This window comes from Pipistrellus hanaki (genome assembly GCF_964339955.1).
Source record: "Pipistrellus hanaki genome assembly, chromosome: 14".
Taxonomy (NCBI): Eukaryota; Metazoa; Chordata; class Mammalia; order Chiroptera; family Vespertilionidae; genus Pipistrellus; species Pipistrellus hanaki.
The window spans coordinates 3,930,027-3,957,061 of NC_140516.1; the positions used below are offsets into that span (position 1 = coordinate 3,930,027).

The 27,035-nt window shown below is 52.4% G+C and overlaps 1 protein-coding gene across 4 annotated transcripts; it reads right to left on the minus strand.

Moving 5' to 3' along the window:
• Positions 1-527: 527 nt before the first annotated feature.
• On the minus strand, positions 528-26,645 carry TMEM273 (transmembrane protein 273). 4 transcript variants are annotated; one of them, XM_084903926.1, is made up of 6 exons: positions 26,528-26,634; positions 14,162-14,215; positions 13,273-13,413; positions 11,973-12,003; positions 10,782-10,805; positions 528-1,263 (listed from the first exon to the last, which is right to left on the minus strand). In XM_084903926.1, the coding sequence occupies exons 1-6, from the start codon at positions 26,571-26,573 to the stop codon at positions 1,125-1,127; spliced, it is 435 nt and encodes a 144-aa protein (XP_084760052.1). In that variant the 5' UTR covers positions 26,574-26,634; the 3' UTR covers positions 528-1,124. The 4 variants fall into 4 exon arrangements, with proteins under 4 accessions (XP_084760052.1, XP_084760055.1, XP_084760053.1 ...); XM_084903929.1 differs by lacking the exon at positions 26,528-26,634 and adding an exon at positions 17,962-18,067; XM_084903927.1 differs by lacking the exon at positions 528-1,263 and adding an exon at positions 3,648-4,854.
• Between the last annotated feature and the right edge of the window lie 390 nt (positions 26,646-27,035).

The window sequence follows — 27,035 nt, forward strand, 5'->3', positions numbered from 1 at the left end:
GTTGTGAAGAACGACAATGGGCAGCTCTGAGCCACTGCCTCACGACTCGGTGCTTGCCGGCCTGCCACTGACCTGAACACAGGGCAGGATGCTGGCTGAGCCTTCACGGATCAGAACGCCTGCCTTCTTTATTAAAAAAATCAACGTTTCCTTTGTACTGAGCCTACCCAGTTCAAACTTAGGTGACATCTGTCAGCTATCTGGCTAATTTTATTCATATGAGTAAAGATTAGATTTTATTATAAATAAAGATTTTACTTATAATAGAAAAGATTAATCAAGACATGAGTTTTTGTTTGATTATAATCAATTTTATGTTACACTTAAGAGAAATCTATCATCATGAGAAAATCATGAGACAAATCCTAGGTTGAGGGACAGTCTACAGCATGCATGTCAAACTCAAAGGCTAACACGGGCCAAATAAACAAGGTTCAAGTTTATGTGGCCGCAAAAAAAACGAAAGCTTCAATTTTCATAGAAACATAGGTTTATTTTGATAGAGACATGCTGAATACAAAGGCTGAAATAAATGAGTAATTATTAGCATAAAGTAATAGAACATTTTAATAAAAATTAATATTTTTCTTGAACATTAATTTACTAGACACTGAATAACTACACAAATTAATAAGCATAACACAGATAAACTTATTTTTATCAAAAGTGAAATATTTTCTGTTGTGCACACCAAACAAATCAGCCCAAGACTAATGACGTGGCAGTAGTCTGCTAAAATATTCACTGCTACGGTAGTATTAGTGGAGAGAAATGGTGCGCCTGCGCATAAGGCGTGTTAGGGAAATGAATGCAACTCGATGACAGTAATCAGTTATTAGCGAACGCTGTTGTAATTTTTATAAAACGTTTCTTACGTACCATTATATTGGCTGGGCCGCAAAAGTATTTGTTGGAGGCCCCATGTGGCCTGCGGGCCATGAGTTTGAGATTCTTATTGTGCAGAATGCCCACCCAGCATGTTTTTGAAAGGTCAAAGTCATCCAAAGCAAGGACAGTCGGAGCAAGCATCACAACCACAGAAGCCTTGAGTACCGATGCCCTCAGTGTCCTGGGGGGGTCCTCGTGCAGAGAAGGGGTACGAGAGGGAAACTGAGGAATCCAATTCAGTCCAGGTTTGAATGGACACCAATGTAATCGTCCTGGGTCATCAGTTGCAACATATAAACCAGAACCGTGTGAGATGTTACTTTAGTGTGGGGCTCGTGGGAACTCTTCAAACTACACTCACAACCTTTAGGAAACCTAAAACGATTCTAAAATTAATTTTTATTATAAAATGTACTTTAAAATTATATATTTCACCTGAAATTTCACTGACAATGAAAACTTTTTTAATCTCAGTGCCTGGGTTTCGGGATGGGGTCAAAGTGGACCCACACACGTTGTAAGTAATAGGTCACATTTGCTGAGTGCTCATGACGTGCCAGTGTTGTAAGAGGTTTATGGGAGTTACCTCATTGAATGCCGACAAAGACCCTATAGAACGGGGACAGCTATTAGCCCATTTCACAAACGGGGAAACTGAGGCACAGCAAGGTTACATAGTTTGTCCTGTCACAAAGAAGTGTGTGGCAGGAGAGCCTATATGCTCAACCATCGTTCCGGACTGCTCAGAAGGCCACATCTGAGGAGAGAGCCTGACCACCGAACTTCTAGGACCACAAACACTCAGACCCAAACGCACTAAGTGAGGCTGACAGTTGGTGGCCTGAGTGACCGCCCTGCGCCCTGCACGCAGCCTGGGAGAGGGCGTCACCCAGGGGAAATGCACACAGACAAATCCTATTCTCTGAAGCAGGGGTCCTCAAACTTTTTAAAGTGGGGGCCAGATCACGGTCCCTCAGAGAGCTGGAGGGCCGGACTATATAAACTACTAATTCCTACTGTAACACCTTGTCTGCACTCACTGCCCAAAAAACCTGGCGGGCCGGATCAGACTCCCCTGGGGGCTGCATGTGGCCCCCGGGCCATAGTTTGAAGACCCCTGCTCTGAAGGATGGTTACCTAACCTGACGCAGCTGGGGTGATGACAAACCACTCAGAAGGGAGAGAAGCAGCCAGCAGGACAGACGCAGGGCACAGCGGGCCTGGCCCTTTCGGCTTCATGTCCAGGCCTCAGCCCTCGGCTCCACCCTCAGCACCCTGTCTGCACACCCCATCGCCTCCGCTGACTCGCCCTGTGCTCTCTCATGGTGCCGGAGCACGTGTTGGAGCGACCTCAACATGTGTGTCTGTAACCCAGGTCACAAGCTTGAAGCTGCAGGACGTGGGCTCATGCTCTCTCCAAATGCAGCCTGTGCTTTGGCTGCCTCGTGCTTGCAGACAAGCTGCAGACCTTCCCAAGACAGGCGCCTGGTCCTCCCCACCCGCAGGGACACCGGACCTAGGATGGCGGTGCTGAGATGGCATTTCCCTCGCCCCCAAGTCTGTCTGTCCACAAGTCCTGCCTCTTCACCTCCACACAGCACCCAAACCTACCCTCCCTCTGCGCCTTTGCTGTCAGCATCCTGCCCAGCCACTCTTGCTTTTGTTTGGAGGGGGCCAGGGCTCTGAGGGTAAAGAGTGATGTTGACATGTCATAAATTACTTGAAAATCACAACTCTGATATTCTTACCTCCATCTGCTTGCTTGTCTACCTCTCAACTATTTTAAACTTGGATGATGAAAAAGGACATCATTTATTTACTTATGCAAGCCCCATATACTCTAGAATAGAATTTACTGTAGACTATATAATTTTCTTATGTATACTTTTAACTCACATAGGAAGAGCACAAACACAAACTGATATAATTTTGTGTATGGATTTAGTGTATGTATTAAAACTAAGTTTGTAGATATAGAGATGAATACAGGTTAATCTGTTCATCTTGCCAGATAACCTTCCCCAGCTCACCAGGTTCTGGCATCAGCACAGCCATCTGCAGCCGCCTCCCCATGCAGGGCGGCTCTTCCTCTGGTGCTCCCGTGCCATCTGCCCCTTCTGCTGTGGCAGGGAGGACGGCCTGCCACCGCAATAGGCTGCCTGGGACCTGCATGAGCTCTGGGCTTATCCCGGCCCCCGGCTTCTGCTAGCAGCTCCCCACGCACAGCCCGAGGCCATCGGAATGGCCTCACTGAAGACATCGCATCCACAGACACACTCACTTCTGAGGCTGCGCTCAAGCACGCCCAGAAGGTCTGCCCACCAGTGCCTCCACCCCCAGGAGCTGGTCCCATGGCGAAGGGCTGTGAGGGTAGGGGATGGGGGGGGAGGGGCTGTCCCATGGCTCAGGACTGCCACTGAGCGTGAATTCGGATATAACCCAGGAGACCCATCGCTAAGGGTCCCCAGCCCCTTTAGCCTCTGGGCTTGTCAGCCTCTATAACCCGAGGAGAGAGCAGTGGCCCCCACACTTCTCTGTGCTCTCCACAGGAGGCCTTGTGGAAGGGAAGCAAAACCAGAGCCCAGAGGAGGAGCTGGGGAAAGGTGGCAGATGTGGGACAGGAGCGGACCCCATAGTCCTGTCGAGTCCACAGAAAATGAAAGGGTTACTGGGCATTCTGAGGCATCGCCTTCCGTTCACAGGTGTCTCTGCCTTTCACAACAGATATCTTCATTAAAACGCTGCCAAAGAAACAAATCGATGAGCAGAGGGCTTACACGACGGTTTATTCTCTTACACACAGAAAACTGGGTCTGACTGTGGCATTCCTGCTCTAGGTTATCAGTTAACAAAGGCTGCTAATGATCTACATTGTTATCAAGTCAGAGGAGAGATGTCCTGGGAATGCGGGCAAGTTGGCATAACACAGCACTTCGTGGTGATGGAGCTCATATGTCATCACACACAAGCAGAGTGGCTCAACCCAAGGAGCACCATCCATAGAACCACAGTGTCTGCTGAGGGCGAGGCACAGAGGGCTCCCGCTGCAGCCACCAACGCAGGTCACATCACAGGCAGAGCCATGTGGCCAGGACAGAGCCATGTGGCCAGGGCAGAGCTGGGTGGCCAGGGCAGAGCCGGGTGGTCAGGGCTGGGCCCCAGCCTTCCATTGATGGGAACAGTGAGATATTTCCTGAGCCTCTCCATGACAAGGTATGCACATGGTAACAGTAACAGGCAATAATCCTGTGAGTGGAACAGTGATCGCGAACACTGGAATAGCATTCTCCCAGGCACAGCATCGGCTTTCCCACACAATCCTTTGCTGACCCGCCATGAGGCTGCCCGGCTGCCTGTCAGCCCGTGGCCAGCGACCTGTCCTCTCACTCCAGCCCAGCTTGCCGTCTCTCCTTTGGAAGATCAGTGCTTTGTCTGTAGGAGGAGAGACTGCCTCACGGTCTCCGGGCATCAGGGCGCCTGGATGTTCCTGGGGGAGTCTTCTGACAGCTACGAAGGTGAGGCCAACATTTCTGGAAAAAGCTGCCTTCCTGTGGCCAAGATGCTGGTGCTTTAGACGCTGTGTCTTGAGTTTGGTTCTCATTCCCTGAGCACCTTCTGTGGGGAGGTTCCAGTGACGTGGAGTCAACGCCACCATGGAAGCGTGAGCAGCTCAGCGTGGGCACCATGGCAGAGAGAGCCTGACCGGCTTCCATTCTTCCTCACTCCTGGACGCAGTGCTCATGCCTCCCTCTACGGCGAGCTTCTTGCAGAAGGGAAGTGATGCTTTCCTCCAGGACAAGGGCATGAAGGACTCTGTTCATGCTATTATTTGCCCGGATACTGAAGTCCATCACCAGCTTTGACATTCAAATTCAAGACATTCCCACGCTGCCGTGGATGGCTGTCTAGACTGCCAAGCCCCTCCTGGAGTGGCTGTGCATTCAGAGTTCGATCACTTGTGCCTCTCTGGAAAGGAAGAGAGCCATGGGAGACTTACTGACAGAGGGACCATGCTGTAACTAACGTGGCATGAGCTTATGTGACACACAGTTACCCAGCGTGAAAGGGTCATCAGCACATCAGCGGGGGCATTTCCTCTTGCAGCTCAGTGAGGAGAGGCTCAGGTGAGGCTCCCCCTGAGGCTGTTTCTGCTACCAAACCAAGACCACACACCCCGCCCACCTTGATGACAAAAAGGGAAGAAGCCATTCCCCATGGGTGATAGGCACATTGAAGGGAAAGAGCCACTTTGAGAACTTGAAGAGTTTGAAGATCTGGGCAGATACCAAGAGGAATAGGAGGACAGACCTGCGGGAATGTAACTGGAAAGTGATACCTTCAAGGCTGAAGCACATGCTGTAACGGAGGGTGAGGTATGCTGTGCTTAGTGCATCAGCTTTTGACGGAGGGAACAGCAGCATAGATATACATTGAGTGGCCAGATTATTATGATCTCTGAATGCATAATAATCTGGCCACTCAGTGTATATCCTATATAATAAAAGGCTAATATTCAAATTGTCCCCTTGACCAGGGGTTTGACTAGCAAGCAGACTGGTTAACCGCCCATGTCCCTTCTCCCTGGCCAGGCTGGCTAGACCCCATCCATGCATGAATTCATGCACCAGGCCTCTAATACACACACACACACACACACACACACACACACACACATACACACTGAGTGGCCAGATTATTATGCATTCAGAGATCATAATAATCTGGCCACTCAGTGTATATTAGACACCAGGAACAGAGAAGAAAAGATGAGCTCACCAAACCAGATCGCAATACAGTAGAAAGCAGGGTCCTCCCGGCTAAGAGCCTCGCCAACACCTCCATTTTGAACTCACCTCAACACTTAGTTTCACATAAATATTATCTATAGCTGTAAGGAAAACATATTACTGCCTACATTTCATATTTGTTTATGCCATTCCATTGTGTGTATTTAGTCTTAATATCTTGATGTTTAATTAACATCTCCCCTTGGGGAAGAAGCAACAATAGCAGAAGGATGGGGCAGAGTAACACACCAAAGGACAAGCCAGTCCACGGCCGTAAGAGAGGTGGCAGGTACTCACCTGCCCATGTGTGGGAGAGCAAGGGAGAGGCTGAGCTGAAAGGCAGCAGAGCCGATGGAAAACAAGCAGTTGGAAACAAGCAAGGATCATAGGAAGACAAGTGGAGAAAGGGGTTCTCAGCCTGGGCCTCACTGCAGTCAGGTGAAGCGCTTCTTCTTGAAAGTACTGGTGTGATGGACCTAGAGCTTAAGTTGGTCTAGAGGCCCAGGCTCAACAGAAAGGCATTAAAGGCAACTCATTAAAGGCAAAAGCTCATTCTTCCTTTTGCCTTTAATGAGTCCTGAGTTCAAAGGGCCCTTTAGGTCTTATAAAGAGGAAGACCTGCAGGGGCTGTCCCTGGCCAGCACTTGCGCTTGAATTCCTGATGCCCAGAGAAGATGGGCAGCTAAGAGACCATCTCCTCCCATCCCTGATGGCCCAGAGCTGGGGACAGGGATCTGTGAGCCACCCCACAGAGTAAGTTGTTCTCCAGAAGGACAGCAGGCCCTCTCCGGGTGGCTATGCCAGCCCTGGAGAGCCAGCCACAGCCCACAGGAAAAGAAAAACTGGGCAGGACCCGGGAGAGCCTCGTTGGCTGGGTTAGCAGGTAAATTAGGCTGCAGACCTAGCCTGGGTATGAAGAGAAGGAGAGTCTTTTGGAGACTGTAGGATTGTAGTGGTGGCATAAACCCGAGTCTTCTACCACATCCTACAAGTGTGCAGATCACCAAGGCGAGGAGGGAAAGAAACAAAAACACTAACAACAAAGGGTCTATCTCTACATCCCGGTTTGCTCAGGAGAGTGACCGGGTAAGCTAATGCCTGCTCATGCTGAAAGGACTCTTGACCAAATCCAACACACATTTCTGATTTAAAACACTCATAGGTAAGAGTGGATGGGAACTTCCTTAATGTGATCAAAGGAGCGTACGTCAGCCCTCAGGCCAGCTCTTACTTCACGGAAAGCACTAGTGTGTTTCCCACCAACATCAGGCACAAAACAGGTCTGCACTCTGTTCCCACTGTTATTTAGCATTGATGGTCAGAGCAGATACAATCAGAGAGGAGAAAGCAATTACAGGCATAAGAATTGGAAAGATCTACAGTTTGGCATGCCATCATAAAATTTAGAACATGATAAAGGTGACAAATAAAATATCAAGAAGGAAACTAATGCAAACAATAACAGTATCCAATAAGGCAATTGCTACAATATTAACCTGCAAAACCCATCCAAAGCAATCAATCACCAAGGAGGAGAGAATTAGGAAACTCCATTTACAAAAGCAACAAAAAAATCAAATATTTAGGAATAAACAGAAATGGAAATGTGAAAAACCCATGAGAGTAAAATCTGAAAATTCTTCTGGGACACACAAAAACAGATTTGTAATTACACACCAATATCCCGAATGAACATAGATGCTAAAATCCTCAGCAAAATATAGGCAAATTGTATTCAACAACATAATATTAAAAAGATCATACACCATGACCAAGTAGGATTTATTCCAGAGATGCAAGAATAATACAATATTCTCAAATCAATAAACATGATACATCACATAAACAAATTGAAAGACAAAAAACACATGATCATATCAACAGATACAGAAAAAACATTCAACAAAATCCAACACCTATTTTTATAAAAACTCTTAGCAAAGTGGGAATAGAGGGATCATACCTCAACATAATAAAGGCCGTATATCAAAACCTATAGCCAACATCATACTCAATGTACAAAAACTAAAACCATTTTCCCTAAGATAAGGATGTCCAATTTCACCACTCTTATTCAATGTAATTTTGGATGTCTTAGCCATAGCAATCAGACAAGAAGAAAACATAAAAGGCATTTAAATTAGAAAGAAGGGAGTAGAACTATCATTATTCACAGATGACACGATATTGTACATAGAAAACCCTGAAGACTTCACCTAAATACTACTATGGACCCTACCAGTGAATGAATTTTGTGAACCAGGCCTCTAGTTTATAACTAAGATCTGGAAACAGCCCAAGGGCCCACCAGCAGATGAGTGGATAAAAAGCTGTGGTACATTTGCACCATGGAATACTAGGCAGCAGTGAATAAGAAGGTTGGTGGAGTGGATGGGGTGGGAGCAAGACACCGGGGTGTGCGTGCTCCTCAAGCTCAAAAACACAATTACACCGAGGGATTAGGAAGAAAACATGAACACAGTAGACAGACTCAATCCAATGTCTCTCACTGGGTCAAACCGGTAATGCGACCACAAAGAGAAGTAAATTAAATTTGGACACAATACTCTGTGCACACAGAGGCTGAATTCTAAAAAAAAAAAAAAAAAAAAGAGAGAGAGAGAGGAGCTGTAAAGGAATGTTCACGTTACTAAGCAAGTGTGCAGCTGTGCACTGTGTAACCCTGGCAGTGGGAGTGTTATATGATACAAACGAGTGATAGCCTTCATATGGTTGAGAAGCACGGTTCTCACTCTGGAGGAGGCCAGGGGAAATATAAAGTAAGAAGAGCTGAGGAAGAACATTAGGTATTGAGTTCGTTATTTTAATAAACATTTCCTGACTGTCCACAGAGAGGGTGTAGAAGCAGTAATGCCTCAGTAGCTATGAGCACACATTGGGCCCAGACCTTGGTTTCTGAAAACTACTCCACATCAAGAAAAGGAAAGGGAGGGAGGGGAGGGAAAAGGAGGGAACGGGAGGAAGGGAGGGCTGGAGGGAGGGACCCTGGGGGAAATCGGATTCCAGTCTGAGCAGGAACAGCACAAGGTGCACTGGGGATACTGTGTTGTGTCCAAGTCTAGGAAACGCTAAGTGCCTCAGGGGTCCTGTAAAAGCCACGAAGAAGTGACTTTACTGGATAAGCTTGGGATAATTAGAGCATGAGAAAGATTGATGATGGCAATGAGTTAAAATGCATTGAAGTTCATAGGAATTGTGTTCAACAACTGGATAAAAGAAAATGTGTTGGGGGAGAAAAATTCCTCCTTTGTGAATGCCAGCTATTGAGTGTGGAAGGAATGCTAGAATTAGAAACTCAGTATTTTGTAATTCCTAGGCAATAATTGATTCAAACGTAAATTGTGAGGATGTTAAGTCACTGGGTGAGGAACTGTTGGGAGTCAGGACTCCAAGGACCACCTTTGACCGTTGACTGGTTCCCAGGGGAAGCTGCCCTCTGCTTTGTGGAGTTGAGCAGGTGCTTCCCTGACCAGTGAGCAAACAGCCCCACCCACGGAGGGGCCTGGCCTGGGTGCCCCTGAGGCGGCACCACAGACGATACAAGTGTCCCCTCTGCAGCAGTCTCCACAAAATTCTCAGTCTGGATTTACTCAGGAGAACAGAACCTAACAAATCAGAAATGGGGCGTCAGACGGGGACAGGCGTGGGTACTTCCAAATGACAGCGCCTTAGGTGCTCCTCAGAACGTTTAAACATGGACTGCCCGGCATTTACTCTGGCACCGCCCTCTTCCCTGGGATGGCCATAAAAATGACAGCAGCCAACCCCACACAGCTGTCTGGGTGAGTGAATTAAAACGACAGCTACTTTTTGTCAGATCTGCAAAAATATATTTTTTTGGTGTGCTGCAGAATTTTAGTAATTATTTATGTGCCATCAGATAAAAAAGGCTGAAAATTGCTGGCATAGGAGGGAAGTGGAAATGTTGTCCAATAACGAGAGAAAATAAAAAGAGACAAAATAAAATGCAATGACGCTGGCTTAGGAAAACAGAGCTATAAAAGATGCTTTTTAAACCATCAGAGGACTTTGCATATGAGCTACGCAGTAGATGATACTGAATTACTCATTTTTCTAATCACGGTCATTGCGTGGTGATCATGTGGGAGGGTAGCATGATAAGGCATGTAGGAATGCAATGCCCTGTGTCTGTGCCAGTTGTTACGTGGAGCAGAGGAAATAGGTGTATACAGAGAAGACAAACGACAAATGCTAACCTGTGACTCTAGATGAAGGGTGTGTGTCTGTTTTTATTACTCAGTTCTTTCAGCTTTGCGGTATGTTTACCATGTTTCCCAACAAAGGAGAGTGAGCGCAGTGGGCAGTGCATGAGGGCCGGCCAGCAGGCCCTGGGAGTGTGAGCCTGAGGATCCGGATAGACCCGGAGGAGGTGCCTCCTTCCTGGGGAGCAGGTCCCCCTCTGCAGGCCCCCCTGCCCCTGCAGGCCTTGCCCACTGAGAGCCCAAAGCAGAGGTGAAGATCCGACGCCAAACTGAGAGCTTGATGACACAGAGAAAAGTTTGGAATTTTTTTTCATTGAATGGAGTAAATTGGCTAACTGCTTGACAGGCCTCTGTCAAGAGGAGGTCTTGGTAAATAAAATTTAAAAATCAATGGCCTGAGCAGTATTGCTCAGTGGTTGAATGTTGACCTATGAACCAGGAGGTCAAGGTTCAATTTCTGGTTAGGGCACATGCCTGGGTTGTGGGCTCAGTCCCCACTGGGGATTTTGCAGGAGGCAACCAATCAATAATTCTCTCTCATCATTGATGTTTCTATCTATCTCTCTCTCTCCCTCTCCCTTCCTCTCTGAAATCAATAAAAATATATTTTAAAAAATGATCTATGTTGCAAAATGCAGTATTCTCAGCTCTAAGCAGGCAAATGCCCACAGCTTCATTTTACATCTTGCTAGGATTTCCCGCACGTGTCCCTAAAAGATGCTGGTTCCTGGTCTCACAGCCTCCCTGGCCCAGGACGCCTGCCATTGGCCGGTGGCCTCTGTGCTCTCGTGGCAAGAGGCGAGGCACCAAGGGTCAGGCCTGTCTGTCTCCCTCAGTCAGTGCTGATCTGCAGCCAACTCACCTTTCAGAGAAGTTGAGATTTGACCTGCAAAGCAGAAGAGTAGGGTAGACATCACTCACCCTGCTAGTGATATGTTCTGATAAGTGACTTAGCACGTCGTCCTGGTGGCAGAGCACCTGCAGTTTTGCTGTAAGAGCTGACCTGCTGTCCTTTGGTCTAACTTCTCCCCACTCAGCCTAGTGTCAGCTTCAGAACCCTGAGCTGTGCCTCCCTTCGCTCCAAAAACCCCTGCGCTGGTGGGGCTCCCGTAGGACCCAGGCCAGGAGCAGTTCCTACATGGTGAGGGCCCGTCCCAGCGAGGCCCAGCCCCCCACCTCTCCTCCTTCACTTCTTCCCTCCTCCCTCCACCACCGCGTCCTCCTGCTGCTGCCGTCCCTTTCCCTGACCCGCAGGCACAGGGGTTGCTGCTGAGTGACCATCGGCCACCTGGCCTGCATCATGGAAGTCACCTCCCCTGGCTCTGGCGTGTCAGAATGATCCAGAACACGCACACACGCATGATGGAGCGTTCCCTCTGACAGATCACACAGCCACAGGAAACCAGGAAAGCAGGACTACATGCTTGTGCTGCACCGGCCACAGCAGGTCTCCCCAGACTCAGACGTGTGTCCGTCATTCGTCACACATGGTCACAGCCTCTGCGCCCACCTGCTGGCGGCCATGTGCAGACTCGCCACAGGGTGAGCGGCGGGCATGGTGACACCTGACATTGCTGTGAATTCCAGTTCTAAGCTGTCTCTGCAGCAGAGTCTGCGACAAACTCTGGAGACTTCCAGGGGCCCCGGCGTATCCAAAACTAAGTTTCCCTCACTCAGAGCCCCAACCAGTGTTGAGGCGTCTGGCTGTCCCAGGGAGCTGGCTCACCCACGGGGGAGGCGAGATCACTCTGCCCGGCTCTCCGTCTGAGCGTTCCCTCCGTCGTCCAGAAGTTAGACCAAAGGACAGCAAGTCAGTTCTTACATGGGGCGGAGTGGCCCGTGGTCTGCAGCACGTGCCCAGTGCCAGGGGCGGGCGAGCCCCTTTGGCTACTACACCCTCTCAGAACACCCGCCCACACCAGAGGAGTAGGGGGAGGGGGCACGGGTGCGTCCTCTTCCCCAGGAAGCATTTCGGAAAGGGCTGGGCTGCCAGGCAGGGCGAGAACAGAGAACAGACGAGCAGGAGGGAGGCGGTCCTACAGCGCAACCTTACCTTGAGGCTCTCTTCCTCGGCGCGATGGTATCTAAACAGAGAAAGCGGGCGTTAGGAAGGAGGCGCTGTGGTCCCCGGGCAGCTCCCTCAGTCCAGGCACCGGGGAGGGGCCAGAGCCAGCTGGAAGCGGCAGGACTGAGAGGCTCCCTGAGTGGGCCACTGGGGCAGCGGTCTTGAGCTGAGGGCTCTGTGTGCCCCCCACCCCCTCCTCCCTGCCAGCACTGCCAGAGCCTCTGTCCAGCTCCTGCCCAGGAGAACGCAGAGCCCAGCGGGCAGGTAAGGCGGAGCCTTCCCTAAGCACCGCCCTGGCCTCTTCTCCAGCTGCGGCCCTGGAGCTTGGCCCTCAGGGTCTGATCTGCGCCTGCTCTGTGATGACGAGGCTGCTGCTCTCCCTCCTTCCTTGGTCGCAGGGATACAAATTCAATGGCAAACAGACTCCCATGGCAAAGGGAGCCCCTGGTGCAATCCGCCAGGCTAGCATCTCAGGAAGGTCCCGAGAGCTGCTGCTCCCCTCTTCCTGGCAGACACCCGCGCCCCACGCCTTCGGCATGTCTTCACAGAAGATCACCGCGTTTTCCGGAGACATGGTGAGGCATCTTCTTCCTCACCCTCAGGAAGCCTCAAGGAAAACCGCACCGTCATGCCATCATCCCTGACATGGGCGTGGCTTTTACAGGCCCCGCCCTAGAAGAAGGGTGTCAATCACTGCTGCATTTTGCCATCAAAAGTCACAAACTGCCCTGGCTGGTGTGGCTCGGTTGTGTCCCGTGCACCAAAAGTTTGCCAGTCGATTCCGGTCAGGGCACATGCCCAGGTTTCGGGCTCCATCCCTGGTAGGCGGAGTGCAGGAGGCAGGCAATCAATGTTCTCTCTCCCTCTCTCTTCCTCTCTCTCTAAAACAATATTTTCAATAGCCACACACAAACTGACAGCTCCGTGTCTGCGTGCGCTGTGCCCCGCAGGACACTGAGAACCGAAGGGTCCTGGACCGAGGACTCCCCGTTTCTGAAAAAATGCAACTGGCCACACAGTCCCCTTCCCGCCCACCAGCCTCACTGCCCCGGGATCACATTCATCATTCCCACCCAGGAAGCCTGTTCTCAGGAACATCGGAAGCCACTAAGGAGAAGAGCCGGAGACAGACAGAAAGACAGGCGGGATGGGGTCACTGTGTTTCTCTGCGCCCGTGGTTTCCAGTTTGTCTCTACCAGGCGCTCTGCAGTGGCCCTGGTGCCCTGTGGGTGGCTGCCGGGAACCACCCTTGTCGGGGACGGAGCCGGGCTGAGCGCCGTGTCCTTACCGTTGCCTCCCGCGTTGGTGCATTTCAGGTCCGAGGAGTCGTAATCGAACAAGTGCTTCCTGATCATGCAGACCTTCAGCGCCAGGAAGCCCGCCGAGATGGCCACGCCCAGCGCCGTCCCGATGAGGGCGTACTTGATGTCTGAGGGAGGAGACATTGAACGATGGCTCCGAGGGTCGCCACCTGCAAAGGGCTTCCAGGCGACTGTCACATTCTGGACGAAGCCCCAGGCCATGCGTGTGACCCACCGAGGCTGACCTAACGTCCCCAAACTCTCCGGAGGGCACAGGCTCCGGCTCCTTGACCCAGACCCTCCTCTCAGAACACCACCCGGGGCTCCTCTGCTGTGGAGCCTCTTCCCCCCGCCTCCTCAGGCCTCCTGGCTTGCACGTCCACTAGGCCCTTTGCGAGCTGTGTTAACCGCCTGCTCTCTGATGAGCTCTGAAGGCAAGGGGATGCGGCCTGGCCCGGGAACCTGCTGGCCGCTGGGGAGCTCAGGGCTCCCTCTAGTGCCAGAGACGGGTCTGGGCTGACAGGAGGCCGCTCTCTACAGGTCACTGCCTGCCCAGTGAACTCTCAGAGGGAGAGGAGCTGATTGTGCAGAGAGAGTGCCCTGGGCACAGAGCAGGGCCGAGCCTGCGGTGGGAACCAGGCTGTGGGCAGGGTGCTGGGCGCTGCACATCAGAGTGTGGACAAAGGTGGCCCAAGGACTCACGTTCCCTTTGAGGACAGGCTCTTGGGCAGGACAATGTCGGGGAGAGAGCTGTACTAGCCACTCGGCAGGTCTGGCGGTGAGTGCCGCCCTTCCTATGTGTGACAGCTGCTAAGAGGCCAGCCCGCAGCCCCACCCGCCTCCCCTCCCAGGCAGAACAGCTGGGCGGGCACCTACCAATTTCCGTCCCAGTGGACTTGTCTGTTGCCAACACCTGAGCTCCTCCAACATCTGCAAAGAAAGGAAACCCTGAGTCTGTTAAAGCGGAACTGCTCTGTGAGCAGGCCAGGAAGGGCTGGGGGGCCCGAGCCTGTCCCCAGCCACCGGCTCCCGCATGGCGGGAAAGCCTGCTGCAGGGACCGCTCCTGCATGGCCGCACCCTCCGGGGCACAGAGGGGCCCTGGTCCCCTCCTGGCATCTTGGAGTCCTGCTGGAACGTCAGAGCCCCCTCCACACCCAGCCCGGAGAGAGGGTCCGCGATGCAGTGCAGCCAGGCTGAAGCTGGGGCAGAGAGAGAAGACAGGACACAGGTCAGAGTAAGTGAGGTGAAAAGAGCAGAGAGCTAGGAACACAGAGACACAAGGAGACGTGCGCACAGGACACACGGAGGCTGCGCCACCTCAGCCTGCAGCAGGAGCCGGGGAGGCAGAGGGGGAAGGATGTATAGTGTCCAAAGGCCTGGCACCCAGCACCCTTCCGCAGCCTCTCCCACCAGTGATCTAGACTCTCAGCTTCTGGCCCTCTCTGGCAGGGAGCCCACGGCTGGGACTCGGTTTAACCCCTATTCCTCACCCCAACCCCATGCTCCACCCCGAGCCCGGAGGCCGCCCCTACAGCCTGGGCCCAAACTGGCTCTCCAGGCTGTCCTGCCTCCGGCCCAGGGTCAGGGACTGAGGGAGCGCCCTCCCCGGCCACTGCCCTGACAGCTGCAGGCACCCAGGCAGGCCACGGCCCTCCCCAGGAATCCCTGCCGGCCAGCTGCTGGGGGCAGCCTTCCCTCCTGGGGGAGGAGACCCTGCAGGCAGCCCTCCCTGCACTCTGTCTCCGCCCTGAGCTCTAGGGAGCCCCTGTGTGAGGTCCATGCTGAGCTCGCTAGCTGACCCCACGCCTGCCTCCTGGGCCTTAGACCAAGCGCTGATCTCCCAGGCTCTGCAAGCAGATGGAGGAGGGAGGGCCCTGGGGGAGGGGGGGCCGGCAAGCACGGCCAGGCTCTCAGGGCTCCCACGGTCAGATCCGTGAGAGGCACAGGAGGAAGTCAGAGCCGGTCAGATCCGTGAGAGACACAGGAGGAAGCCAGAGCCACTGCCCTTGGGAGTCTCTGGGTTCTCTGCAGACAGGAAGAGGGAGCTCAGCATTCAGAGGACAGGCTCTCAAACCAGGGGAGAGTCCCTGGGCTGAGCAGGAGCTGGCTGGCCCAGGGCTGGTCTCCCCGGGGGCAGGAGGAACGAGCCGGCCGGCAGACACATGCACGGTCCGCACTGAGCCAGGAGCAGAGGGGAGCGAGGCGAGCACTGGCCTTGCTGCTGCCTGGGGCAGGCCACAGAGGCTGCCTCTCCCCGGGGAGGGGTGAGGACAGGGGGCACTCAGGTCCCAGGGTGGCCTCGCCCACACAGTGTCTGCATGTGCCCAGGTCGGCCCTGGACTCAGGAGCTCTCGCCGGGCACACACCTGAGGCTCTGCCTGCCAGAGGCTGCCTCCGTTTGCTAAGGTGACAGCGGCACTTGTGGCTGAGTCTAGGGTCTCTGCTTCTTCCTCATGCCCCTTGGGACATGCTGTTGCCAGAGAACCTGATACTCTACCACCAATTCCCCTCCTTCTCCCCCCCAAAAAACAGCTGGTTTCCAGCCCCTTCTCTGCAGCCCCTCCCACCTCAGTCCTGCTGAGCACAGCCCACTCTCTGCAAGTGCTTCCCCACAGGAAGGAGCCTCCTGCAAGAGGGAGTGTGGGAGGGCCCGTGGCTCCCTGTGTCCGGCTTCCCCGCTGGAAGGGCGGCCAGCAGGCCTGCTCCCTGCTCCTGGGAGAGAGAGAGCGGAAGGCGCAGCGAGGCCTTGGCCATCTCACTTGGAATCTGACCTCGCAGAGCCGTCCTGACATCTAGAGCCCATGCTGTGCACCCCTGTTGGGCCCGCCCGCAGTGGGGGCGCACTCTGCGGCACCCCAATGGGCAGAAGCGGCTGTGTGGTTGCAGTGTGGCTCCGTGGGGCAGTGGGGCAGTGGCGCCGTGGGGCAGTGGGGCAGTGGGGCGGTGGGGCAGTGGGACAGTGGGGCAGTGGGGCAGTGGGGCAGTGGGGCAGTGTCACCGTGAGGCAGTGGGTGCAGTGGGACAGTAGGGCAGTGGGCACCGTGGAGCAGTGGGGCAGTGGTGTGCCTGCCGCTCTGCGCCCTCACCTCTGCCCTTCTGAGCGAGGCCGCCTGTCCTCCGGAGCTCTTGCTCTCCTCTAAAGGCCCGAGTCTCTGCTGGTCCCGGATCACCCGGCCTCCCCGTCTGAGGACGGAACACCCACGCTCCCGGTCGGGCGCACATGGAATCTCCTGCGGCCTCTGGGGGCTGTATGGGAGCCGTGGTCCAGGTCCCAAGCCAGGGCCACGCTGGAGGGCAGGGAGACGGAAATGGGGTGCCCAGTGAAAGGGGACAGCACAGTTCTGCTTCACACACAGTTTGACCCTGGCCTCACTTTTCTCATCTAAAGATGGGGTATAAGCCCCTCACATTAGAGAGGACTCCCCAAGGCAGTTCCCTTTTCTCTGCCGTTTGCGTCGAGCCCCCCCAAGACCTCAGCTGGCCCGGGGTTCCCAGAAGCCCCAGGCCTGCTTCTCTCATTGCAAGTCTGGGCGCCGGGGTGCCAACACCACTGTCCCTCCCTCAGAGCTCATGGATGAGTCCTCTTCTCAGAAAAGCCAGGTCAGTGTCCCTTCTCCCCCCTCCCCCTGTGCCCACGTGGGCTCTTTGGCACACGAAGCCCAAATGTGGCAGCCGTGGCCTGGAGGGGCCGGAGGCCCAGAGCAGGATGCTGGACCCCAGGGGGCAGGTCTGGGCTCTGCAGCTCCTGCTGCCGTGGCTGCTGGGTTAGCACAGAGCCTCCTCTGGCCCAGCTTCGCCTTGCAGACCCCACAGACTCCCTGTCACAGCCCAGGAACCACCTGGAGTTGCTCTTCCTCAATGCCCTTCCGGCTCGTTACAGAGACTGCAGCTGCCAAACCTCGGATGGGCGGGTCGCCCATCCGCTCTGCTGACCTTGCTTCCTCTGAAGGCACAGAGGCCTGGAGAGAGCCACGGCTGCCCTAGCTGCGCAGTCTCGAGACAGAAAGCAAAGGAAGGAGAATGGCAAAGCAGAGATGCTCTGAGGAGGCTGTGGCGTCCTGGGACGCGTCCCTGTTGCCATGGATGCAAAGAGGACACTGGACCAGCCCGAGCACCCTCCCACCCCAGTTCAGCTCCTGTTGCCCCAGCCAGCAGCAGGGGTGCCCAGCAGAGGGCAGTGCATAAGGGAGGCCACGCGTGGACCTGCTAACACTGGCAAATGCACAGCCATTAGCCACGCAGCCTGAGGGGTCGGAGGTCATAGGTTAAAAGTGAAAGGACAGGTAGGATCTGGTGAAGTGTGTGTGGGGGGGAGGGGGAGATGGGGACAGGCAGGGAAGGGAAGGAGTCCAGCAGAGGAGGGGCAGGAGCCAAGGCCAGGAGGCCTGGGGGCACCAGGGCGGAGGGATAAAGAGGCAGCTCCAGGGTCAGCGGAGCAGGAAGAAGGGAAATGAGGCTTTCGGGGCTTTTCAGAGAAGGGGGTGCTGCCAGCCAGGACAGGCCCGGGGAGGAACTGGACGCCAGGGAGATGGAGAGCCGACCCCGGGCCAGGAAGCACAGGAAAAGCCTCCAGGCCAGAAACAGCTTCGGAATTTCAGAAAACCATCGGTACCAAACCCTGTGCTGGCTTCGTTTGTCCTGAGCAATCTGTGCTAATTAATTCTTAAAGACTCACACCTGGGCTTCAGTACGCAGCTTCAAGAGCCAAAAGGATCAGCCCTTTCCCAGGCTGTGGAGGGCAGACCCAGGCCGGGTCCTCCGAGGGAGCCGCCCCTGCGGGGCCGTCCTGGCTGGGGGGCTGTGACATGCAAAGTGTCCCGCCTGCAGAGCTCAAGGCCTCACCTGGCCGGGGCTGCTGAGCATGGGAGGGGCCAGAGGGGCTGGCCGCCAGGGGAGCTTGAGACACAAGCACCAGCTACACTCACTAGCGGAGGTTAGCTCCTCTGTGCCCCTCTCTCCAGGGACTAAAGCGCCCCCAGGAGCCCTCTGTGGGAGGAGGATGGTGCCTGGAGCCAAAACATCTGATTGGGTCCCTCACTATCCAGCAGACCCAGGACTCCCAGCTCAGGGCCCTGCCTGGCTGCCACCGAGCCTGCCCAGCCCAATAGCTGTGAGATCCCTGACAATGGGCACGGACAGAGGGGTCCTCCACACGCTGGAGGCGTGGAGATGTGGAGAGCAGTGCACAGGGAGGGCAGCTCTGGGGAGGAGGGCCGGCAGAGAGGAGGCAGGCCCCCATCCAGGGCCTGGCCTGGATGTCAGGACAAGGTGCAGAGCCCAGCAGAGGCCTCTAGAGGGCTGAGGCCTGCGGGTGGGAGAAGGTGAGAAATGGGGAGTGAGACAAGGGGAAGGAGAAGGGGAAAGGAAAGAGGAAAGAGGAAGGGAAAGGGAAAGGGAAAGGCAGGGCAGGGCAGGGCTGCCTCCTGGGGACCATAACCCTCATTTCTGTGGAAACACCAGCAGGTACTGTGCCCTCTCAGGGTCCCACACCCTAATGGGCAGTTGAACCCCACCTGCTGGTCTCCACAGGAATCTCACATGGGCACTGGGGTGGGGGTGGGGGCTGTGGGAGAACGGGGCACAGTGATCCAGGCTGCTTGCAGGTCACACTACGTCCTGTGGCTCAGGTGGAGCCTAGGAGGTCTCTGCTCTCTGTGGTCTCAGGTCCCCTCAGGCGCCCTCTCTGAAGGTCCGACAAAGTGAGACACAGCTAACGCAGTGCTGAGAGGGCAATTTATAGCACTGAATGCCATTTTTACATTAGAAAAGAGGAAATCTTAAATTAATAATCTAATATTCCACTTGAAGAAACCAGAAGAATATCAAATAAAGCCAGAGCAAGCAGAAGGAAGTAATAAAACAAGAGCAGAAATCAATGAAGATTGAAAGCAACAATAATAGAGAAAATCAGTGAAACAAAAAAACTGGTTCTTTGAAAGCTTAATCAAAGTGACAGACCTGTGGCAAGATTAACAAAGGAAATAGAGAGAAGACATCAATTACCAATATCAGAATGAAGCAGGGGTATCACCACAGACCTGCAGACATCAGGAATGGAAAGAAGGAAATACCATGAACAATTCTACATACATAAAAACCTGATGACTTATATAAAACTCCTCAAAAAGTACAAACTGTCACAACCCTGGCTGGTGGCTCAGTGGGTCGGAGGGTCATCTGGTGCACCAAAGGGTTGCAGTTGGATTCCCAGTCAGGGCACATGCCTAGGTTGTGGGCTGCATGCCTGGTCCCAGCGCATATGGGAGGTAACCAATCGATGTTTCTCTCTCCCCTTTCCTCTCTCTAAAATCAATAAAAAACAGATCATTGGGTGAGGATTTTAAGAAAGAAAAATTTAAAAAAGTACAAGTTATACTAACCCACCAAATATGAAATAGATACTTCAAATTTAGGAAATTGAATTCATAATCTACAAATTCCACCAAAGGAAATCTGCATCTCTAGAGCATTTTGTGGTAGAATTCTAGCAAATGTTTAAAGAAAAATTAGCACCAACACTCTACAATCCCACCCAGAAAAGAGAAGAGGAGGAAGCACTCCCTAATTCCTTTTATGACAACAGCATTGGTGTAACCTTCAAACCAAACAAAAATAATGCAAAAAAGAAAACTGCAGACTGGTCTCCCATGAACACAGAGCCAGAACCCTTACCAAAATGTTACCAAATAGAATCAACATGGTAAAAGGATTACATGTGTGACCAGCGGAGACTATTCAGGGATGCAAGACCTGATCAATATCAAGAACCTAGCAATGTACTCCACTCTAGTAACCCGCTAAACAAGATACACACCGCACAGTCATATTTAGTGAGGCAGCAACAGCCTTTGACAGAATTCCATACATTCATAACAAAACTCTCTTAAAACTAGAAATGGAGGAAAACTTCTTCAACTTCTAAAAAAAACACAAACACACTCACACACAAACCACAGCTAGTATCATACTTAATAGCGAGAACCAAGATAATGACTCAGTAAGTTCAAGAACAAGGCAAAGATATCAGCCATCACCAAGCCTCTTCAATGTAGTACAGAAAGGTCCTGCCACCCCAATGAGTGAAGAAAAGGAAATAAAAAGCATGCCATGTAGAAAGGAAGACACACTGTCCCATGGTCTATGTAGAAAATCCCAAGATATCTAAAAAATAACTCTGAGAACCATAAGTGGGTTCAGCAAGGAGCCAGGTGCAATACTGACACGTACATCGATTGCATGTCTGTGTACTAACAATCACACATAGAAAGAGAAAGCACAAATACAACACAATTCACAGTCACTTAGAAATGCTTGGGTGCAGGTCTAATAATACATGTACAGGTTTCCTATGGAAAACTCTATGAGGCTGATAAGAGAATTAAAAAAAAAGTAATAAATGGAAATACTTACAAAATTCATGGAAAATATGTCAACTATCCCCAAACTGATAAAGAATTAATGTAATTCTATCAAAATCCAAGCAAATTTTTTGTTGTTATAGATAAGATTCTTGAAGGGTAAAGGAACAAGAATTGTTAAAAACTTTTTTGAAAAGAAGAATAATGTATGAGTTACTCTCCCATCTTAAAACACATATACCTACAGAAATCAAGATTGTGTGTTATTGGCAAAATACCAGACACATTTATATACATAAAAGCCTAAATGATCCTTACGAAGGTAGCTATGATGTGCACTGACCACCAGGGGGCAGACACTCAATCCAGGAGCTGCCCCCTGATGGTCAGTGTGCTCCCACAGCCAACCTTCTGCAGCTGGTCAACCTTCACAGTCCCTCCCCTCTGGCTGGTGGCCCCAATCTGCCCTATCAATGGGCAGGCCAAGGGACCAAACCCATGCACGAGTTTGTGCACTGGGCCTCTGGTCTATATCTATAAAAGCCTAGGCAACTATTCGACTATTTGACTGTTTGACCAGTACTTGTGACGCTCAATGGCCTGTGGGGAGCAGGCCGAAACCGGTAGTCTAACATCCCCTGAGGGGTCCCAGAATGCAAGAGGGCACAGGCCGGGCCAAGGAACTGGTGCACAAATCAAAAACATGATCCATAAAAATATCAGTAAATTACCCTTAATTAAAATGAAACGTTTGGCTGTGAAAGCCCCTGTGAAGAGAATGAAAGACAAGCTATGGGACTGGGAGGACATATTTGCAGATCATATATTTGATTAAGGACTTATATGGAATATATTAAGAACTCTTAAACTTCGGAACTTAAAGACAACACAAAATTAAACACACACACACACACACACACACACAAGCAATCCAATTAGAAACTGAGCAAGGTCATGAAGAAAAGTCTCCTCTATCAGGAGATCTCCCCGATTCCCGGGGCCCAGCTCCTCCTTCCCCAGGCTGCCTTTCTGAGAGAGAGACCTGGGGTATTCCGTCCTTGTGGCACATTTGTGGAGATTTGTTACACAGAAAAAGAAACAATTCATCAAGAGTTCTCTCTCGCTGGAATCCGCACACCATCTGAGCCATCCTCTTGGCAGGAACCTGGAGCCGGGAAAGCTGTCAGGAAAGATTTTTACAAAGATCTCAGGGACCTCTGAGCCAAGGAATAAAGTGATGACTTTGACTTGTAAGATAAAAACGAATTTAATTCTCTTCACCCTGCCTCTGCCATCTTTTCATTATAAATTAAGGGGAGGGAAAAGGCTGTTCTCTTCAATAACTCTGGCTCTTTTAATGAAGGATGTTTTAGGCAACTGGAACATAATTAAAGTGATATTGTATTTCTTTTATTAACGTGATTATAGTAATGCATAGATTTCAGCGGGTGCTATCCAACAGATTAAAATGGAGACAGATGGCTGGCATTTGGGTTGGAATTAGAGTCCATAGAAATATATCACATGCCAGCTTTTCAAAAGGAAGGTGCAGCCCAGCCGGTGGCTCAGTGGTTAAGCCTATGAACCAGGGGGTCATGGTTCGATTCCTGGCTAGGGCACGTGCCCAGGTTGCGGGCTCGATCCCCAGTGTGGGGTGTGCAGGAGGCAGTCAATCAATGATTCTCTCTCATCATTGATGTTTCTAACTCTCTCCCTCTCCCTTCCCCTCTGAAATCAATAAAAATAAAAAGGAAGGTGCAAACCTCTAATAAAATATCTAGAAATTTTATCAGGTGTTTTCAATTGCTATTCTTAGAGCAATATCTTAGCAAACTTTAAAAATATTGATCGTTTGATGGTTAAGTCGCAAATAATTATTTAGCATTGTGACAAGTACAAGCCAAAGCCTCATTGTAAGTCTCCTGTCATTGTGCCCAAAGCACCAGCCTCTCTCTGACTGGTGCCCTGCGGCTCCCCGTGTGCCACCGCAGGACGCGGGCAGGGGGCCGTTCCCGGGTGGGGAAGGGAAACCAGAGTCCAACCCTCAGGATATGGTGCAGCCCCACGGTTCTGTGAAAGTGTCCTGTGAGAGGACGGGATGGACGCGTCTAAAACACCAGCGTCGAGAAAGAGCAAGACCGAACTGTAAGGTTATAGAAGGCGATGGGCGTGGCTGCCCCGTGCGGGCCCCGCGGCTTTGGCTCAGGCGCAGCGAAGCTGCACTGGGCGCCCGCCGTGGGTCAGCCGGGGCCACGGCGGTTATGTAACAGCATCTGTCACTGCTACATTTCCTGAGCTGATCGCTGTGCTGTGGTTATGTAAGAGAGTACCTCCGGAGAAATACACAGGAATGCATTTAGGGGCTAAAATAAAAGAAATAAAATAAAATAAAAAAATAATGTGTGTACAACTTACTTTCAAATGGCTCAGGAAGAAAGTTCCCTCTCTCTCTCTCTCTCTCTCTCTCTCTCTCTCTCTCTCTCTCTCTCTCTCTCTCTCTCTGATAGATTTGATTATATAACATTTAGAGACTTCTGCAAAGCAAAGGATGCCACAAAGATAAAAGATAAACAACATACTGAGAGGAGATATTTGCAAATATTTGCAACACATGGCACAGACAAATAATTAATATCCAGAAAAAATACACAGAAGACCAATAACCAAATAAAACTGAAATGAAATATACAGAAAAAGGAACCTAACTGTGTGGTAAATATAGGAAAGTGGTTATTCTCATTAGTAATCAGGAACACATAACCTGAAAACTTGGCAATAACATTTTACAATCCTCCCACCAGAAAAACACGAGCAGTCTGATCACAGCGAGTATGGCTGGGTCTGTGAGGACAGAGAGCCGGCCCTCCTGACGGGAAGCAATTTGGCAACAACCAACACAGTGCACACCATGACTCAGCATCGCCCTCCCGGGTGCGCCCCCGGGACCACACTGCACCGAGGCCGGGCAGGACCCGGGGGCTGCTAGGGGAGCTAGGAACCGCCTCAGCCCACCAGCAGCGGGATGGACAGCCACGCTACATGTAGTGTCAGGACAGGACACAGGCAGCTACAGCCGGTACGTCTGGTTCATTTGGTCAGAGTGTGCTGTGTGCACCCAGGTCACGTCTTACCACCTAGAACAAGGCACAGGAAGGACGTACAGCCAACTCCAGGCGCCAGGGGCCAGGGGAGGGCAAAGCAAGACAGAGGAGGGAGCCAAAAGGCTTCACCTCCATCTCTGATGTGGTTTCTTTGCTGAATATGTCAACTTATCATCTAGATACTATTAAATACACTTACCTTTAAAACAACCAAAGTTTTAAATGTGTTCATTCATTCATGATGTTGGGCCCATGAATGTTTGTTATATTTTTAAAGTATTTTTAGCCCTGGCCTGTGTTATAGGGTCACAGGTTCAATTCCCTGTCAAGGCAAATCATGAGTCTCCCTCACACGGATGTTTCTCTCGTTCTCTCTCTCTCTCCCTCCCTCTCCACACCTCCCCCCCACTTACACACACTTCCTCTCTTCCTTCCACTCTCTCTAACAATCAATGGGGAAAATATCCTCAAGTGAGGATTAATAACAAAAATTACTTTTAGGATATTAAAAAACTGTGTTTTAAAAACTCTCCAGTTGCTGTGTGTGGGGTCCCCCAAAGCCATGGGGGTGCCAGGCAGAGATGCTCCTTTCTAGTGGTCCCTCAGGCCTCTCCCGCCGCTCACTCCACCCCGGGGGGACCGGCTGGCACCAGTCCTCCCAGGCCACTCATTAATAAGTTGTACGGGGTGACCCTGTAGGTTCCTCCCAGCATCCCACAGAGGGGAAACCCTTTCCCTTGCTGCTTTCAATGGACTGCCTTGTTATTTTATTTTGTTCACAGAAATTTATTTTGGAATTATGGATATATATGTTCATTATGAAAAATTTCAATACAGAGAAACTAAAAAAATGCCTGATCCTCCTACTCATGGAAAGAATAAAGGTGCTATTACCCTCTGCCAGTCAGGTTTGGGTGAGGTGAGCAGACAGTCACCAGACAGGCGCAGTGTGCCTGCCGGGCTGGCCGTGGCACTCTGTGCATGCGGGTCCCTGAGAGCTGTCTTTCACTCAGCACCCCGGGCAGTGTGTGAAGCCACAGAGCAAGAGGGGCCGAGCCGGACTCCTATGCTCACCACTTGTTCCACTTTCCCTGTGGTCAGCAATGCTGGGTAACAGTCTATTAAATATTTGGGGAGCTTCGCCCTCTTATGTCATTAAGATAAATCCTGAAGTTGCGATTTCTGGGTTATTGCCAGATTGCCTTCTGGGAAGGTTGGATCAATGCGTTCCCTGAGCATCCACTGGTGAATGTGCAGCTCCTGTCAGTGCTGGCTGCGTGCTGGCTGCGTGCTGGCTGCTCTGCAGGCGGGACCGCGTGACCTCCCTGCCCAGCCCTGGGCGCATGCTGTCAGCATCCCCAGGTCACAGACCCGCGGAGAGGAGTGGCCTGCCCTCTCTGAGCTGCCAGGTCAGGCCAGGGTGGCTGCTCAGGGGGGTGGAGCAGAGGCTCACTCCTAACCTTCTCTGCTAGGAGTTCTGCAGGCACCATTGGCTGGGTACCGCGGCCCAGTCCGAACAGCCTCTCTCATAAACGCAGGGAGAGCGGCCGCCGCACAGCTGCTGCGGGCGCTGAGCGAGCGCAGGCGGTGTTTACCGGGGACTGCAGCCTAGCGGACCGGGGAAGCACCGAACCTCCCTTTCTGATTGGTGAGCTCGAGCATGGTAAAGGCTTACTACCTGTTTGTAGTTATTTGTGTAATCTGCACATTTCCTGGGTGAGTTTCTTAAACCTAACTTCCTTTCCCGCAGCACAGATGACCTAAGTAGGTCGAAAGCTGGAGCGGGCTAGAACCGCTGCCATCTCCTGCCGCCTCACTGGGCACGGGCTGCCTGCGGGCCCAGTCCTGCTCGCCGGGCTCACCGTCCCTCGCTGCCACTGCCAGGGGTGCATGTGGTAGGTGCTGCGCTGTCTGTCTGTCTGTCAGCTTTCCGTGGGGCTTGCTGCCAGCTTCAGAGTCCCTTCCTGTGAGTCACTGTGGGCCGCCTGCTGCCTCTGTGTCCTGGTCCAGGGCTCGCTCTGGGAGAGCATCCTTGTCACACGAGGGTGCCACGCCTTCTTAAGAGGGAACGTTGCTGGCAAAGGGGATTTGGCCAAGTTGCATGGCTCTGGCCCCTCTGCTGCCTCCCTCTAGCGTCTTTCTACGCCCGCTGTGCCTTCGCCTCTGCTGCTCTCGGCTTCTTCCTGTGTCACTGGCTTCTACCGCTCCCTCCAGATCTGGCGGCGCTTTTCGTGCCTCTGCCTCTGCCTGGTCCTTCCCTGAGGCCCAGGCTCAGAGGTGACTGAGAAGCAAAGGTGTCTCTGCGGCAGCGGCCGCCTCCCTCCCTGGCAGACGCGCCCCCACTGCAGAGGGCATCCACAGGCCTGAATTTTCCCATCTTGTGGAATTATTTTGATTTGACTTGATTAAATTCAACGTAATGTGCACGCTATCCTAAAAGATAAGCACTATCACCTGTTCTGTTGGCTCAGAAACTGCTGCTCACAGGCCTGAGGTTTGCTGCTGTCTGTGGGCCATGGAGCCACCCAGGGTCACAGCCAGAGGCATCTGGGTCCCAAGCAGAGCGCTTTCTGCCACGTGACCCTGCCCAGTCCTCCCAGGCCCGGGAGCACTTGTGAGCTGCAGCTGGAATGAACCAGATAAGAGCAATGCTCACTGTCCATCGAGTGAGCAAAGCCATCTGTCCACAGGGACACAGCCATGCTTCAGGGACTGGGCCCCAGTGGGCAAAGGCTCACCCAGTTCCCCTCCTCCCTGCCCCCCTCACCACACCCTCACTTACTCAGAAGGAGGAGGAGGGATCTCAGCATGCCGGCCGCCCAGCCCATGCTGGCTGCTCCAGGCCCTGCAGAGCAGCAGGCTGTGTGGCCCGAGCTCCTGGGGCCTCGGCCAAGCCCACGACGGAAGAGGAGGAAGCCACTGCCACGCCCACTTAGTTCCTCTGGGCCTGCGGGCAGGGCTGCCAAAGGCCCGACCTGGCCTCTGCCAGGGGGGAGGGCTGTGCCCACAGTCAGGCCCCCTGGGACTTGTTGGGTGCTGTTTTTAACCAGCACGGTCTCCTGTAGCCCTCCCACACAGCACAGGGCAGAAAGACAGCTGGGTGCAGATTCCTGCCCAGACACCTGGCCTGGGGCGGGGAGAGGGGTCGTGGATGTGGGCAAAGGCTTGTGCCTGGCGCCCACCTCCTGCAGGGTCAGTGCCCGCCTTCAGGAGGTCAGAAAGCTGCCCTCCCAGCCCTCAGTTTGTGTGCCAGGGGCCCCTTTACTTTAAATTCCTCACATAAGGAAACC

Bases quoted from the DNA above. Each gene is read 5' to 3' on its own strand.
- TMEM273 (XM_084903926.1), bottom strand. From the start codon at position 26,573: ATGGGCTGGGCGGCCGGCATGCTGAGATCCCTCCTCCTCCTTCTGA. The intron at 14,216-26,527 runs GTAAGTGAGGGT...CTTTCTTTGCAG, and splicing joins ATCCCTCCTCCTCCTTCTGA to ATGTTGGAGGAGCTCAGGTG. The intron at 12,004-13,272 runs GTAAGGACACGG...TTCTCTGTTTAG, and splicing joins CACCAACGCGGGAGGCAACG to ATACCATCGCGCCGAGGAAG.